Raw genomic sequence first — 15,841 nt, 5'->3', positions numbered from 1 at the left:
CCTAAATAAGGCTTTTCCATTTTAGTTGTATTTTTGTCTTGTGCGATTACCTTAAAACAAGCATAGATGTTCAGCTGTGAGATTGAGGTTGCACTCATGAAAACACATATAAACTTCAGGGAAAGTAGAATGAGGTGTATGTACATGGACACACACTCTGCCTGTGTTTGCAGAGTTCAGCTTGGTCTCCCTGACATAGGATTAACAACTCCAAAACATTGAGGCCAATGTGCCATTATAGTATCCAAAGATGAACACAGGGATGGAAGCGTGTCAGTATCTCAATGGGCCAAACGATTTTAAAATATACATATATATGAAAAAAGCGCCTTTTTTTTTTTTCTCCGCTGCTATAATAGACAGCATTTTGCTTGCCTGTACCTGGGCAAGTTGCCAGTGGATCAGGGCTAATGGGCTGTGACCTCTAGAAGTTAATATGTTACACAGCAATAACATAAAACAGCATTGAGCTAGCAAATGCTGAAATTGGTGCCAACTCCAGAGTGTTTCACGTCCACATGTCTTAACTGCTCCCCTGTTTCACGGTGCTCGGGGTATGTTGCTGTGGTCATTGCTGCTTGGAGATGTGGCTGCACCACCCTCCAACCCCACCCCAAACCAATCCAGGAAACCTCTCTGGGTTAGCAAACCCTTCTCTGTTGTTTTTTGTGGGTTTTTTCCCTGTTGTCAGGATGGCTGTAACCTGGAAGGGGGTACGGGGAGGCTGTAAGCGTGCCTGGGAGCAGCGGGGTTGTCCCTCTGGGCGAACCGCCTGCCCCGCTGCATGCCATGCAGAGACAAATAAAGCTGCTCTGTGTGCGAAGGGGGAGGAAAAAGAGGGAATAGCTTTGCTGGGAACAGACAGGCAGGCGAGACTGCTTCTTTCATAAACTGTGCCAACTTAGATTAGCTTGAAGTGACTATGAAACTGCAGTCTAAATTAAGTTTCATCCCATGTACCCAGTATTATTCATAATTGCTCAGAGCCAAGGAGTCCGTTGGAGTCTGGGATGGTGTTTAGTTATTTTAATACGTTGCCCTTTTTTCTTCCTAGAATCTCCTTGTTTGCTTCCTTTTCTAACTAATGAGATACACGAAGGCAGTGTAGTCTATCTTCCATCCTACATTCCAGTGGTAGCAGGGATCCTCTGGAAAAAGTGCAGTTATTTCACTGAAACACTGCTCCTGTTGTTCAGAGGTAACAACCCTCCTGCCAGGATGTGACTCGCAGCAGCAAGGTCTGGGTTCAAATCAAAGAGACTTGCTCTGAAAACAGTGACTTGAGGCCATACCTGGACAACTGGGAAAATTATACTGAACTAGCTAATTTCTCCTATTGGCAAACATGAATCAAACAGTTAAAGTTTTGTTGTTTTTGTTTTGTTTTTTTTTTTTTTTCTAAGAACAAAAATCTGACTGGGTAGATAAACAGAGTGATAGTAACTGTTATAGTTATTCTTTAACTATAATAGTTCATAGTCTTTTCCTCTAAGGAAGTAATTTCTAGGCTAGACCTTTTGCCATCATCTGCAGTAAGTGAAAGTTAAGATTTCTTGGGTGATAAACAGCTGTGTAAAGTGATGGTCTGCTTGCTGCTTGGCTCCCTGCCATCCGTGCCTCTGGCTGCTCCATCTCCGTGGGCCCTGGCAGCTCTGCCAAGAGCCCCTCCGCTCTCGGCTGGCTGCTTCTGACCCTGCACGGCCACCTGCGTGACTCCTGGAGCTGCAGGACTTGTACAGTGCTTTAATGCTGAGAACTACCCCAAACCATCAGTTGAGCTGAACTGAATAGTAAGCTAGACATGGATCTTCAAGGAGGCAGGGAAATTGTTTTTTCTGCCTCCTATGCTTATACAGTCTGCAGGACAAAATCTTGTGACCTCCCCAAGCTAGCTAAGCATAACCATTAACCTTGCACTCACAGCTGGACGTTTGCTATTGCCTTAGGCTGGGACAACCATTTACCCAGATACATTTCACAAAGCTACAGATAAATTACAAAACTATAAATATCACTGCTATAGCTGCAAACTTTTCCCCAGTTTGTAAACTCCGTTTCTCAGCAATGCCTCTCAAGTACAGTAACACAATGTACAAAAAAAAAAAAAAAACAACCAAAAAAAAAACCCCCAAAAAACAAACCACAACATTTAGGGCATGTCTATTGGGGCTTTCTGTTTACCTCCCCCTCGCCCCCCTGGATGGCAAAAGTGGCCTTTTCCAGTGGGACTTCCCGCTGGGGTTCAGAGGTGTCTAGGAAGAGGTGGTTCTTTGATTTTTTTTGGGCCCAGCCATCAGGTTCAGGACTCAAAGGGACCGAATTAAGGATCATTCTGCTGTTTAGGTGATTGTCCTTTATTTTTTTTTTTAACCATAGAGTGCCTGGGCGTACAAGAGACAAAAATACAAGTCCTTCATAAGCGGCTGAAATCCTTGTCCCACTGACATGACAGGTGAAAGCTCTGGCTGCCGGTGGGTTCAACCTGGCTGCTTCAGCTCATCAAAGCAGCCACAAGCTCAGGAATTCAAAATCTTCTTGCTTACGTTTCACCTCTCTCTCATCAAAACTGGAAGCTCCAATAACAAATCTGCCCAGGGTGTCCTTTCAGCTTCCTGCTGCAGCTTTGCTTTTATGATGGTGTTAGCAGGATCTTTCATCGTCCACCTCCCCAGAGCGTCCTCTTCATGCCCACACACTTCATTCCATTTGAAGTAAAAAGTAGAAGCTGTTCGGCTTTGCTTAGAGCATAGCCGGGGATTACAAACGCAGATATCATGATTAAAATAAAGCCAGCCTGTTCTCTTTTCCAGGAGGTAGTGACACCCTGCTTGCTTTGCCACCTTGGGAAAGGAGTTTACCCCTCCTCCCAGAACTGTGTATCGGGACTATTGGCCCTGTGTCGCCGGGGAGCAGTGACAGATGCCTCCCAGTGGAGGGGTGCTGGCTACAAATGATTTAAAGCCTAATTTTGCAATAAGACCTTGGGGAATTCTTGTTGTTTTGTTTGGGGTTTGTTTTCCTGCCGATTCCTCTCTTTCCTTTCTCAATCATTAGTCTTTTCCAAACTTTCATCCAATAATTGAAATGTTAAGCCTTCCATTGGCTGTTTTCTTGTTACAGAGTGTCACAAGACTGTTGAAGAAATCGTGCTCATCAAAATTTCCTTCCCTGAGTTTTCCATAGCCTGTTTTCTGATCATACTGTTGCTTACTAGGCCACTGCAGAACCACCAATTTCATTTTGAGCTCTATGATAAAATTTAAACAAGGTGCAAGTTCCTATCTATTTTGTTGGCTCAGCTGCTGGACTCTATTCTGTTTCCCTTGAAAAACCTCCATTTAGGAATAAGGGTTCTGAATCCTGGGGTTCAGTTATGAGCTGACCTCAAATATCCTCAGTTTGCCAATGATGAATTCGATATTCTGACTTGAGTGCACTAACACAGATACTCAAATCCTCACTTGGGCTCTCAAGAATCACAGAGCGGTTTGGGTTGGAAGGAACTTTAAAGATCACCTAGTTCCAGCCCCCCTGCCATGGGCAGGGACACCTTCCACCAGACCAGGTTTCTCAAAGCCCCATCCAACCTGGCCTTGAACACTGCCAGGGATGGGGCAGCCACAACCTCTCTGGGCAACCTGTGGCAGTGCCTCACCACGCTGTTTGTACAGAATTTCTTCCTTATGTCCAATCTAAATCTATTCTCTCATAGTTTAAAAGTGTTACCCCTTGTGTTATTGCTACAAGCTCTGGTAAAAACTCTGTCCCTGTCTTTCTTATAAGCCCCCTTTAAGTATTGAAAGGCCTCAATAAGGTGTCCCCGGAGCCTTCTCTTTTCCAGGCTAAACAACGCCGATTCTCTCAGCCTGTCTTCACAGGAGAGCTGCTCCAGCCCTCTGACCATTTTCGTGGCCTCCTCTGGACTTGGTCCAACAGGTCTGTGGCTGTCTTGTGCCGAGGGCCCTAGAGCTGGATGCGGTCTCAGGAGAAGTCACAGGTGTATGGAGCTTCCAAGTCAGTCAGTATGCAAAAAAATCCACCCCAAAGAAAACAAAGCGTTAGAACCATAAAATTATGTATGTATGCATAAACACATGTATTTTACAGTCTATGTTACATCTATCTGAAAATTCTAGGTTTAGCCATGCTTAGTCTTTATTCATCAGGAAGAAATGAGGTGTTTATAAAGCAGGAGGGTAACAAACATAATTTTAAAGATCTGTATTAGACGGTAGTTTGGAAATGCAATTGTAATGTATAAATGAACTGTATTTTACCATTTTCTCATGAACCACCTTAAAATTGAAAACATGGTAGCAAGGTATTGTGGTTTTGCAGTGACACTCTTGCAACTATGGTTCTATTCCAAAGGGTTAAAAAGGCCACACCCCAAGTTACACAAATATTCTCCTGTGCTATGACATTAAAATCTCACAGAAGGGGAAGGTTATACCCGTACTGGGGTGACGGTGCACTGGAGGCCGACCTGTTGTTTAAGGTACGCTGCGAGCTTGGCAGCAGTTCAGCTGGGATTGGGCAACCCAGCAGAGAAGAGTTTCGGTAGCAGCGAGCCGAGGCTGCGGCGGTGGAGGGGATGGAAACCTTTGTCTGTGCACACACAAACATCAGTGGGCAGGAGCCCACCACGCTCCCGCACCAGGGCAGGACCCGAGGTTATATCTTCTGCGTCTGCAAAAACCAAAAACAAACAAAAAAATAAAAGCGGAGGGCTGCTCGCGCTGAGCGCCCTGAGAAACCTTCACGGAAGCGATGACTTGGGCCACGGAGGTGGCTGCAAGACCCACGGCTGGTTACACTTCTGCACACCTGTAGGGTCTGACTCGAGCTTGCTTCGTAACCGTTGGGGTGGTATGGCATGTCAAATGCAAAGTACACATGAGCAATTGAAACGCCACTCTCTGACTTTTCATTTTCCCTTGGAAGCTGTAGACAGGTTTCAAAATACATTTTAAGTGAAAGTTTGCAAAGATTTCCATGTGCATTTTGTTTCAGTAGCGATCACTAAAGTTAACGGGGCTTTTGTGACACTTAGATTTAAAACACCAGCCAGTGCTGTGAAAGAACCTCCGTAGTTATCACAGGCATTAATCTAATGGATTTTAGGAGGATTTACACCTTCATTTGTCATCTTCTAGTAAAAGAAAAAATGGTATGTAAATCTGCGGGTTCCTTTAATATTTCATCAGATTATGAACAAGTATAAAAATTAAACAAACCGTTGCATTCCTTGAAATCTCTACGGACACATGCCTATTTACCAAGTGCAGCCCTTCGCATCGCAGTTTGCTTCCTGGGCTGTCCCTGAAGCGGCGCGGCAGCATGCCACCCCGTGTAGCAAATTCACAGGAAGCTTTGTAATCTGGTTATTCTAGTCTGTGACTGCGAACAGTGGGAAATTAGTTTTCTTTATTTGTAAGTTAGAGGTGCTCCATATTTATTTTTCCAAAGGAACTCTAAGCAGCTACTTTGTATTCTTAATGCCCTGAACTGGAGGTAATTTTCATACTGTACATTTTCTGGATACCTGAAGATGACTCACCTGAAGAAAGGGAGTGTTGTTTCATTTTAATTATGTCATAATTTATACCCTTCCCCTAGACTGAGATTCCAGGGTGAGGAGAGCTGGCAAGCCAGCAGAAGACAGAGAAATAAAAAGGTTCCAAAGGTTCATCAATGACCTCATGTCAGGTACAGGGCATTTACAGACTTCTTACCTTCATGTTGTCCTTTAGGGGCCAGTAAACAGCAGGCTCCTGCGAAGATTCATGTAGCACCAGTACAAGTGGCTAGAGGTACGATTAAGACATGATTAACCACATGTTCAAGAGGAATAGGGGAGGAAACGAGAGAAGAAACGTTGCGTAAAACACCCAGTCATTATTGCACATGCTTGCAAGTGATGTGAAAGATTTGGAAAAGCCAGTCGGAGCCAGTATAAAATCTCTTATTACTATCAGCAGGCTTTGGATCAGGCCAGTGATGTTTTCCAGATAATCCATATTTCCTCTACCCCTCTTTCCTGGCCAATTTATCCAATTCCTTCCTTGTTAATTCAAGGAGAGTTTTTCTTGTTTCTAATTATGTGTTGCTTACAGGAACAGGGTGACCGCAACCCTTTCTAAAGAGAGAAGTCTTACCCTGTCTTGGCCCTGTGTGACCGCGTCTGTGCGATGACACCGCGGTGAACCAACCGCGTACTTCATCTCAGCCCAAGTTCTCCTGGATTAGTACCACCGGACATCTTTGGGAGACCTCCCTTCCTCTTCCTTTGCCGTACCCAGCTAACCCAGATCTTCTGGAAAAAGAGATAAGCAGCAGGATTGGTCTCAAGGTATGGTAGCAGAAAGAGAGAAAAGTATTACTGTCTTGTCACTTACTGATATCAGGGTGTAAATCTTCTGAAGTGTATGAAGGGAGAGTCAAGAAGCCTTTGCTTGGCCTCAGAGGGGTGGGCGATGGGGAAGCCACCTTCCACACCACTGATCGTGTCATGACATGGTGGTGGCTAGAAAAATTTTATTGTACGTTATGTCAATCCAAATATGTCCAGAGAGAATTCCTCAAGGTAAGCTATTTCACTATTTACCTCCTCACACTTGTAACCTAGGTCTGAATTTTATATAAGGCTTTATGAACGTCACTCTTCAGAATTTATCTGCCGCCTTCAGATGCTTTCCTGACAATAGCATCCATTAAAGCTCCATCCTTCAGGGGTATAAGTCTTATATTAATGTAATTCGGTGATTTCAGCAGGTTCATGAGGTCTACATTTGGGGTGGGAATGAATAAAAGGTAGGCCTTTGGGGGCGCATGCAGTAATTTAACAGTATGCAGCTATTCAAGTCCCTGTTCAGTATACGAGGAATTCTAGGGATGATATTGTATGTCAAAGGGTCTTATTTTTTCTGAAGAATTAAGAAATGTAAGTTAAGTACAATATCGGTGAGTTTTCACATGCATGTAAATCTTTGTGTGCTTTGAGGCGTTGTTCAACCAAGGCAATCATGAGTTATGTAACTTAATAGAAATAGCAGCAGCACCACGGCTGCTACTTTTCTATTTTTGCGTAGGTACGTGTGTATTTGCCTTTATCTGCAGTGTATTAGCTTTGATTTAAATACAGAATGAAATCCTGTTTTCATTTATGGTGCTATCAATCAGGATTAACTGAAAGATGCATCAGATGATACAAGTGTGGAATTAGAATTACGTAAGTAACTATGAAATTCTACAAGATCTATGTTGCTATTTATCCATCCTGAAACTTGAAAATGAAACCTTGAGATACCACTACTTCCTAACCACGGAAACTTTCTAAAGACTGTACTGAAAAAAATCTATTTGAAAGTGGTAGAAGTTTAACCCAGTCTGAGCTAAAAGATAGTTGTGGATGTTGTTAATAAAGCTTATCTCATACAGCGTTAAATATTTATAGAGAGGACTGTGAGCGGATATAATTCTTCTGATTATAGCTTGGCTGTATTATATACATGAAAATAGAAATAGCCTTCTTGAAATAGAAACCCTGGTATTGAGTATTCAGTACAGACATGGCTCACTTGAGAATTGTTTTCTCAGGGCATTTGGTCACTGCAGGGACTAACTTACTTGAAGAGGGGCTTCAGCAGTTAGTAGCTGAAGCCCCACACGAAAGTCAGCGTTTCAAAGGTGGCAGGCACTCCTGGCTGGCCTCCCTCGCAGCGTGCTGGGAGGAGAGCTGAGCACAGTGTGCGTGAGCGGCGCAGGCTGGTTGCAACGGTGGGGCCGCGTGGTGTTGTGTACGCAGTCCACTGCGTAAGGAAAACTGGGAACGTGCCACGGCCATAGCTCACAGAGAGAGAGCGAGCTTTGTGTTGTCTTTGTTGCTGCACTAGACCATGCATGAAGCGTCCCTTCTGCCGTCTCCTTGTCAGTCCTGTCCGGCTTTACAAAAGCCTGGCCTGTCTGTACCCCATTGACTGGAGAAGCATCGTGGCAAAGTCAAGTGCTCTGCTGTGACTTCACGCCACTTCTAAATGAACTGTTTTCAATTCGTAGAAAGTTATTTACACAGAAGGCTCATTAATTTTCCCTTTCTGCTAGTTCTGTTGGGCTAAGCAGCCCAAGAGCTCTACTTCTCTTTCATGAAAATGCTGAAAGAGAGGGTAATTCTAAGCATAGCACAACTTATTTTCATTAGAGAAAGAGGTAAGGATGACAGGAGTTTTAGTGGCACCAGGATCTGGGAGGCAGTGAGTCACTTCTCTGAAATGCCGCTTTGACAACCTCAGACTCTCCTTGGCGTGGCAAACAAAGAGCAAAAACCTCACACTGAGAAATGGCTGTAGCTGGGTCACCCTGACCAGCACGCTGAGCGGGGTTACCCAGCTCAGTACAGTGAAGGTGTATTTACATAAATTAGCTAATGTTTGGATTCAGATTTTGTTTGTAAGCTGGTCAAGACTGCCCAAAGGCTTTTTTCAGTCATATTATATGACATGGTCTTGAAGACTAATTTTATATTTTCCCTGGATAATAGTGCTGTCTTCCCTGACACTGTTCTCAGATGAGTACAAGTCATGCAACTCTTTGATTTTGGGAAGCATCTTACGTTAGCGTCTTGCTTAGGAAGGTTCTCACCACAGCTGAGCCCAAGAACACGAGCTCTGGCCCACTGGGTCTGTCCAGGTAAATATGCTTTCATTAATGTCAGTTCAATTGCAGGCTCGGCCTGGAGTTTCAAATCCTGAAAAAAGTTCACATAAGAGGAATGGTAGAAAAGAGAGGAAATAAAAGGCTACTTGTCCAAAATATATAGAACAAAATGTTAGGGAAAAGCAATAGACTATGAAGCTGTTGGGGAAAAAAAGAGGAAGAACGGAAGAATAAGCATGTAATCAATACCCAACCTTTAAAACAAAATCCCCAGAGTTCTGTGGTTCTTACATTCAAGACTGTGTCAGCATATTATAGAGACCTATCACCTTCAGTCTGGGTTATGCTGATGCCTGCCATGTCCACTTTTAGCCACATTTAAAATAACCCGGTTTTAATTTCCTGATGGCTGCATCATTCACAGAAATTCCTCTTATTCTATTCACGTCATGGTTTGAAACCATTTCCCCATCTCTGATCATGTACATCACGTTCCCCGCCCTGCTATGCGTGCTCTGAAATACCCTCTAAGGCAGAGAGACCCTCCCTTTTCAGAATATTTTTACCTAGCATGACTCTGCCCTGCTCACTGTGCCCTGCGGCTCCTGAGCGCCAGCGTTGGGCCAGTGCTGCATCACGCGCCCACTCGTCTGCCGGGCTGCGCTGTCCCTCTCTCCACCTCGCCGCGGTTTGAAGGCAGGAATGAATGGTCAAGCAGGGGTTTCCTCAATAGCCTTTTCCATGCGAGGCTGGGAAAGAGTCTCTAGCTTTCTCCATCACACTCCCAATTCCTTTTTCTAGGTGTCTTAAGGCCAAATACCCTCCAAACTCTTCACTGACTTCAGTAAGTTTTGGGAGACAAAAGAAAAAAAATCTCTGAAGGAATCTATCTTTCAGAACAGAACAGGTTGAGGGATAACAAGACAAAGGGCAAGCTTCAGTATTTCTACATAGGTGGGAGGCAATTACCTGATAACTTGGAAATAACATGAACTATCTTAGCTAAAGCTACATAAACTTGTATCCGTATCCATGTGCTCTTTCAGATGGCTGCTTTGTCGTGTTTTCAGATGATTAGTATCTTTTTTAGTTCTTTCCTTGGGAGCCTCAACTGACATCACAGACCTCTTACATGTAAGTCTTGAAAACTGTGAAGAAAACTAAAATCGCTGTTCCAAAACCCCCAGGTTGCCCAGGGCAGGAGCTGTCTTTGCTCTCTTCTAGATGCTGTACAAGTGCAGTTTGCCACTGAGTCACAAAGGAGGCTTCTTGCCATGACACAGGATAAGTAAGAGAAACAAAAGATGAACCAAAAACTTGTCAGTGATTTGCTGTGTGACTACGGGCAGATCCAAGCACAATATCCTCGTTCCCCCTTGAGTGCCCCACTCATCGAGTCATGGTGCCTTTCTGAAGCAAATTCAGCCTCTTCAGTGGTATTTGATAATGTTGTGTTAGTCTTGTATGGACCAGAAATGACGTGATGTTTGTTCAAAACTACTCATTGTTTTTATTTGTTATTTTGACACATTCCTCTAAAATTGGTATCATTTGCTCACAGTTATTTCAGGTTCCTAATAAAAACAATAGGACCTGTAGGGCTAAATCCCAAAACAACTTTCTGAAGAAGTGGTACTCAGGGACTCAAAGAAATGGTCTAGCAAGCTCTGAAAATCTCATTTCCCTTCTTTTTTTTTTTTTTTCCCCCCCTTTTTTTCTGTGGATAGCAAAATAAAAGAATTTTGTAAGCTTGACGCTACACAGCTCCAATTGCTATAATTACATAGCCAGGAATTTTGCAATTGTACAGTAAGTCAACTCTCTTTCGGGGACTAATGCTTAAATTGCAATTTCTAGATTGCTTAGAATGGGAAAAGGATTTATGTGGTTAAAAATGCATGTTTGCTATTAACTAAACCTAGCCACATTAACTAACTTTCATTCACAATCTTTTCCTGCTATGAATTCAGGTTTGTTATTTTTGCCTTAGTTTTTAAACTCAAACCTGGTTTCCAGTTCTAGGATGGTCTTCAGACGGCTAAATCGCAGGAAGAGATATGTGCTAGACTAGAGAAAATGCTTGGTGAACCGGTGTGCGTTAGCTAATGCTGAGCTAATTTTAACCTCTTTTTGCTACATTAGAAACAAATTCTTTGGTATGAGACTTGTCTTACCAGATTCCTTATGTGTTCAGTTAAGTTTAAACTACAAACTCAAATTCCTGAAACACTGCAGGCCAGTTTTAGCAGAAGAAAAATGTAGCCTTAAAGGTTTGATTCAGTAATACCACCAGCAGTGAAGGTGAGGAGAAATAGGAGTAATGTTCTAGAGACTGTGTAAAAGCAGAAATGTGAAATTGCACTGGTGATTAAGTTCTTATTTTTAAAGGCCTAAACTATTTTACAACAAGGATTTTGTCATCTAAATGACTTAATTTTCTTAGGAAATATATTGAGGAGGCCCACCTAAATGGAGATGAAGCTGTACAGACAGGAAAGGGTTAAAAACACTCCTGGAGGGGACTGAACATGCTACAGATGTGAGACTGACAATTACTCATGCAGCCCCTCTCCCAACTAACGGCCTTTGCCTCAAAAGCGAGCATAGCATCCAGATTGTGGGGATTGCAACACACACTAGAAGTGCTCCCTTTGGCCTTTTTTTGGGAGCTGGGCCCAGTGCCAAGGAGCCCGGAGAAAGGCAGATTCCTGTATCGTATCGCAGAGTGTGCTCCCCGCATTTCACCTGGCTTTTCCATCAGCTAAACGGGACTGAAGAACCGGGGCCGTGGGCAGTCGGTGCTGCTGGTGCTCTGGAGATGTATTAAGATCATGATTTCAGTGATGAAGAGGCTTTCGCTCTTTTGCTGTGCTATATAAAAAGAAGTGAACATAATAAGCAAATACTATTTAGTTGGTTTGTGCTTTACACCTCTGCTCAGGTGTATCGTGGTAGAGCAGAAGTTACAGCTGAGGCAAAGGAAGTTCGTTCAGGTTCTTGCAATGACTGGAGCCGTGTAGTTGGCTAATGATGCAGACGGGGGAAGGTTTGGGGGTTTCTCCAGAGGTTTTGTGCCCGTGCAGCTTTAGCATCTATTCTAGGATAGGGAAGAGTTCATTTAGATTTAGGAGTAGGAAGGGGAGATGAAAAATGACTGAATAGATGATGAACAGAGCTATGAAATCAAGTTCCCATGATTTAATAGATCACTATTCATTCCTGGAGCTATGGTAACTGACAGCGTGCAGTCTTTGAACCAATCCACTTGCAAAATAAAGTATGTAAGCTAGCCTATTTATTTTCATAAAAGTGCAAACTAGGAACACACACGTGGCTCATTACTGTGGCAAGTGGCTCAGATGACCAGGGTGATTACTGAACTGTGGTGACTTAGTCAACTTCTACCCATGGTAACAGGGAAGTTAGGGATCAATGTTTTGCTTCTGCAAATTCGTATTTTTGTTGCTCCACCTACAGCTAGGACAGCCAGCTGTCTCCTTGCCCTTAGCCTGTCTGTGTATGTCAGGGATGGAGAGGAGGGAATGGAAAGCAGCATCCTCAGCTCTCTGCTGAGGAGACGGGCATTGGAGGGGGACTTCAGGTTGTCAAAGCGAGAGAAGACAAAATTAGGGATGACTATACTACAATAAGTGTTCCGTTACACAGGGGGTAAAACATGCACAAAACCCAGGTGTTTTGATCATAATGCAAAAGCCTTGGTACAAGACCAAGGTGGGCATTTATGGTAATCTTCCATTCACGTACTACAGAAAAGATGGAACGCGTCCTTTTCCTTTCTGTTACTGGCAAATTAATCCAACGTCTGGATGTTTCAAAGCATTTACAGGTTTCCCGCAGGTAGCAGAGCTGTCACTTGTGCACAGCTTCTGCCCCAGGTTTGCCAAACCTTGCTGGCCGAGGAAGAAACTGGCTTTCCAGGCCAGAGAAGCTGCTCGCGTTTACTCCGGTCACCGAGCTGGGCAAGATGCTTTCTGATGGGCAGAACAGGCACAGAGAGGAGCTGAGGCCTGAGGGGAAGGAAGGGTTTGGGGAAAGGGGTGACCATTAACCAGAGGCTGAGGGGCCGGGCTGGCACCCCGCAGAAGCCTGCCTTGCTTTGCCTGCCCGATCGCGGCCCTTTAGCCCCTCTCTTGACCAAAGCCCTTACTAATTAAAAAAAAAAAGTTGCTTGTGCCGCCTCCAAGAGGGAAAAAAAAAAAAAAAAAAGAATCTGTAAGAATAAAGGTAACGAGAAACAAGCCGTAGGCGCTAACGCGGGGCGCGAGGCTCAGGGACAGCCTTCGTTCCCCGCGGGGCTCAGCCCCGGGGGGGGCACACAGCCCCCCCCGCCACCTTCGGTTTTGCCGAGTTTACGGCAAAAAGCGGCGAGAGAGGGTCTTTCCAGCCGGCGCCGGCGGCTGCCGCTTCTGCGGTTCGCCCGTTCCCCTCCTCTCCCCCGCCGCGCCTGCCTTCGCCCCGGCCGGTCAGTCCTCACGGAAACCGCCCGGGGCGGGGAGCGGGGCGGGGAGCGGGGCCGGGCGGGTGAGGGACGGGGCGAGGCCGGCTCTCCCTCCTCTCCCTCCTCTCCCTCCTCTCCCTCCTCTCCCTCCTCTCCCTCCTCTCCCTCCGTCTCTCTCGGTCCCGCCGCCGCCGACCTTCGCCGCTGCCGGACCGCCTCCGGCCCGTAAGAGGCGGCGAGGGCGGCCCGGCCATGGAGACCCTCATGCGCCCCGGGGCCAGCAAGCCTCCCAGCGGGTGAGCCACCGGGGGCCGGCAGGGCGGGGAGGTCCGGGGTGGGGGGGGGTGGTCTGGGGGTCTGGGTGTGAAGGTGTCCGCTTCGCCTTTCCCCGCTGGAAGGGGCTGCCCCGACCCCGCTCTGCCGCCGCTGCCCCTCCGTCCGCAGCGAGCGGCTGTCCGGTTTGGGGGTTTTATTTCTGGGCCGAGGGTGGGTCGGCGGGGCCGGGCGGGCCCGGGGAGCCCGCGGCAGCAGGGCGTCCGTACCAAAAAAAAATTAAAAAAAAAAAGGCTTTGAAAGGTTTATTCGGGCGCGGGTCCCTCGGCCCTACCGCACCGACGCGGCGGAGGGAGGGAGGCCGGTGCCGGCCTCGGGTCTGAAACCGGCCCGGAGGGTCAGCGGTGGGGCGGTGAGCGCCGAGCCGGCCGCTCCTCCCGGCTGCTCCTGCCCCGGGCGGCGGGAGGCACCGCTCCGGATAAACAGCGGGCAGCCCCGGCGTCAGCCGCAGGTGGATTTGGGGGTCGGCTTTGTTTCGTTTTGAGAGAAGAGACAAATGCCCAGTAGGCCGGCAGCGAATTGACCGGTCCGTCAATTAAACGGCGAGAGCGGCGGCAGGATGAAGTCCTGAGCGATCTCTTTTGTCAGAGCTAGAAGCTGGGCAAGTTTTTAAGAGCCGCGCTGTCCGCTCGCCGCAATTTACTGCTCTACTTCACACTGGCTGTCTGCGCCGGCTGGAAAAGACTGTGATTGCTTCAGCAGCTTTTTTTTTATTTTTAGTTCTAATGTTTATGTCGTAAATTCCTTTTCAGCTAAGCAGAAAACAGCTTTAAAGAACGTGCTAGTGGGCTATGGTACTTTTGTTAGGTTTAATTTCCTTAGTTTCTGCGTTTGGTAGGGAGTCTTGCAGTGCTTAACAGACAACGGAGCGGTGGGTAAAGAAAAGATGCCGTTGCTAGTGCTGTAGTAATGAAACCATAGGTGTGCAGCATTTCTTTCACTGGCAGAGCACGGCATAGCTTGCTGCTCTTTTTGTAAACAAAAGGCTTAATTCCAGTTAAAAATGCACCTGTTTGATCATGACCTTTTAAGCTTACCTTCTATGAAAAGCAGTAGATATAACGTGCCTCCCCTCTCTGTGTTTAGTTGATGCAATAGTATAGCTGCTCTCTAAAATCCTGATCAAGAGGAGATCTAGGATGCCCATTTGCACATGTGCTTTGAAGAGTAACTAGCATTTCTCAGGTGCAGTGCTGGTTAAAAATTTGTCTCGATTGCTAGGTATCCAAAGGTTCATTAAAGAGTTTGAGTTTGCAATGAGAAAGGGTGTCATTAGTGCATCTCAGAGATGAGCTTGAGGGTATTTCTGAACAAACCACCTGCATCCTACGTAGCCAGTTTCATCTGTGTAAACCTTTCCCCGGCCAGACTCAGATATCACATATGCAAACAGCAATTACAGTAACAACGTTAACTTCAGTCGGATCACTCCTGACGCGGCTCAAGGAGGTGAATCTACTCGTAAGGTGAAGACGTGCTTGCGATATTGCATAGCAAAACACGTGGCTGCTAATCCGCTCCTGTGGAAGCTGATGGCAACGCTGTCTTATGCACCGATGGGGACCACCTGTCTGTTTTATCTGAGCTGATTTCAGCCTTGAAATACTGCTTGTCGCCTTCTCTTGCAAGTCAGAGGTTCCCAGCCTGGATGTGTCCGTGCTGTTAGCAGTGGGCTTCACTGAACGGTTCGTAATTCCCTGAGTTGCTAACATCCGTACTGGAAACCAGTGGATGTTTGGTCCCTAATCAGGTTTTACTCGCCCAGTGAAGAAATCCGCTAGGGCCAGGAAAGCGTGGCAAGAGGACAGCTTCTTCTGTCCTTGTTGGTTCCCGTATGAACCCAGACGTGAGCCACATCTATGGAGCGTGCCCAGGGAGCGCTGGCTTTTCAGGCCACTGTGGCAGAAATACCTTCCTTTCATGGCAGAAGAAACGCTGTACACGTTTCCAGCTTATTAATTGGGTTAGCTCGCAGTTATGAAAGGGAGGTTAAAATGACCGCAACTTCATGATTTTTGAGAAAGTTTAGACAGAGCTGTTTTGTCTCTGTGTAAATCATTAACAGCAACATTACGAGTTTCCCTTGTTAAACAGTGAGCTAATTTAATGTATCATTTGGTATGGGGTAGAGCAGCTCTGCTGTGTGCTTTACGCAGATAAATTGACTACGTGTGTTTTGTGGCACAGCTGCATGAGAATTGCATGTTTAAAAGCAGGATACTGTTGTGGGTTTTTTTTGTTTTAAACAGCAAAGGAAAACTGCAGTTTGTGATGGTCTTGCAGGGTTTTTCCCGTTTCTCAGTTTCAAAAATAATTGTAGGCTTTAGCACCAAGAATTTTATTGTTGCTAATTGCTAGGCATGAGTTTTGTAAAGCTTTACCAAGTCCATGATG

The 15,841-nt window shown here is 45.8% G+C and overlaps 1 protein-coding gene across 12 annotated transcripts in view; it reads left to right on the top strand.

Moving 5' to 3' along the window:
* The window catches only part of COBL (cordon-bleu WH2 repeat protein), a 210,837-nt gene that overhangs the window by 35,746 nt on the left and 159,250 nt on the right, over window positions 1-15,841 (top strand). For 9 of the 12 annotated variants that reach the window (XM_052787445.1, XM_052787439.1, XM_052787444.1 and 6 more), the window contains exon 1: window positions 13,279-13,410. The exons of 1 other annotated variant lie outside the window; for it this stretch is intronic. In XM_052787445.1, the coding sequence (XP_052643405.1) occupies window positions 13,367-13,410 (44 nt within the window). In that variant the 5' untranslated portion in view covers window positions 13,279-13,366. Of the gene's footprint in view, window positions 1-6,116; window positions 6,353-13,278; window positions 13,411-15,841 lie in introns of those variants that run through there. 2 more of the 12 variants (XM_052787441.1, XM_052787440.1) reach the window with 1 other exon arrangement.

The sequence above is a fragment of the Harpia harpyja genome, chromosome 5 (assembly GCF_026419915.1).
Source record: "Harpia harpyja isolate bHarHar1 chromosome 5, bHarHar1 primary haplotype, whole genome shotgun sequence".
NCBI lineage: Eukaryota > Metazoa > Chordata > Aves > Accipitriformes > Accipitridae > Harpia > Harpia harpyja.
This window is presented reverse-complemented; position numbering and strand designations above follow the sequence as displayed.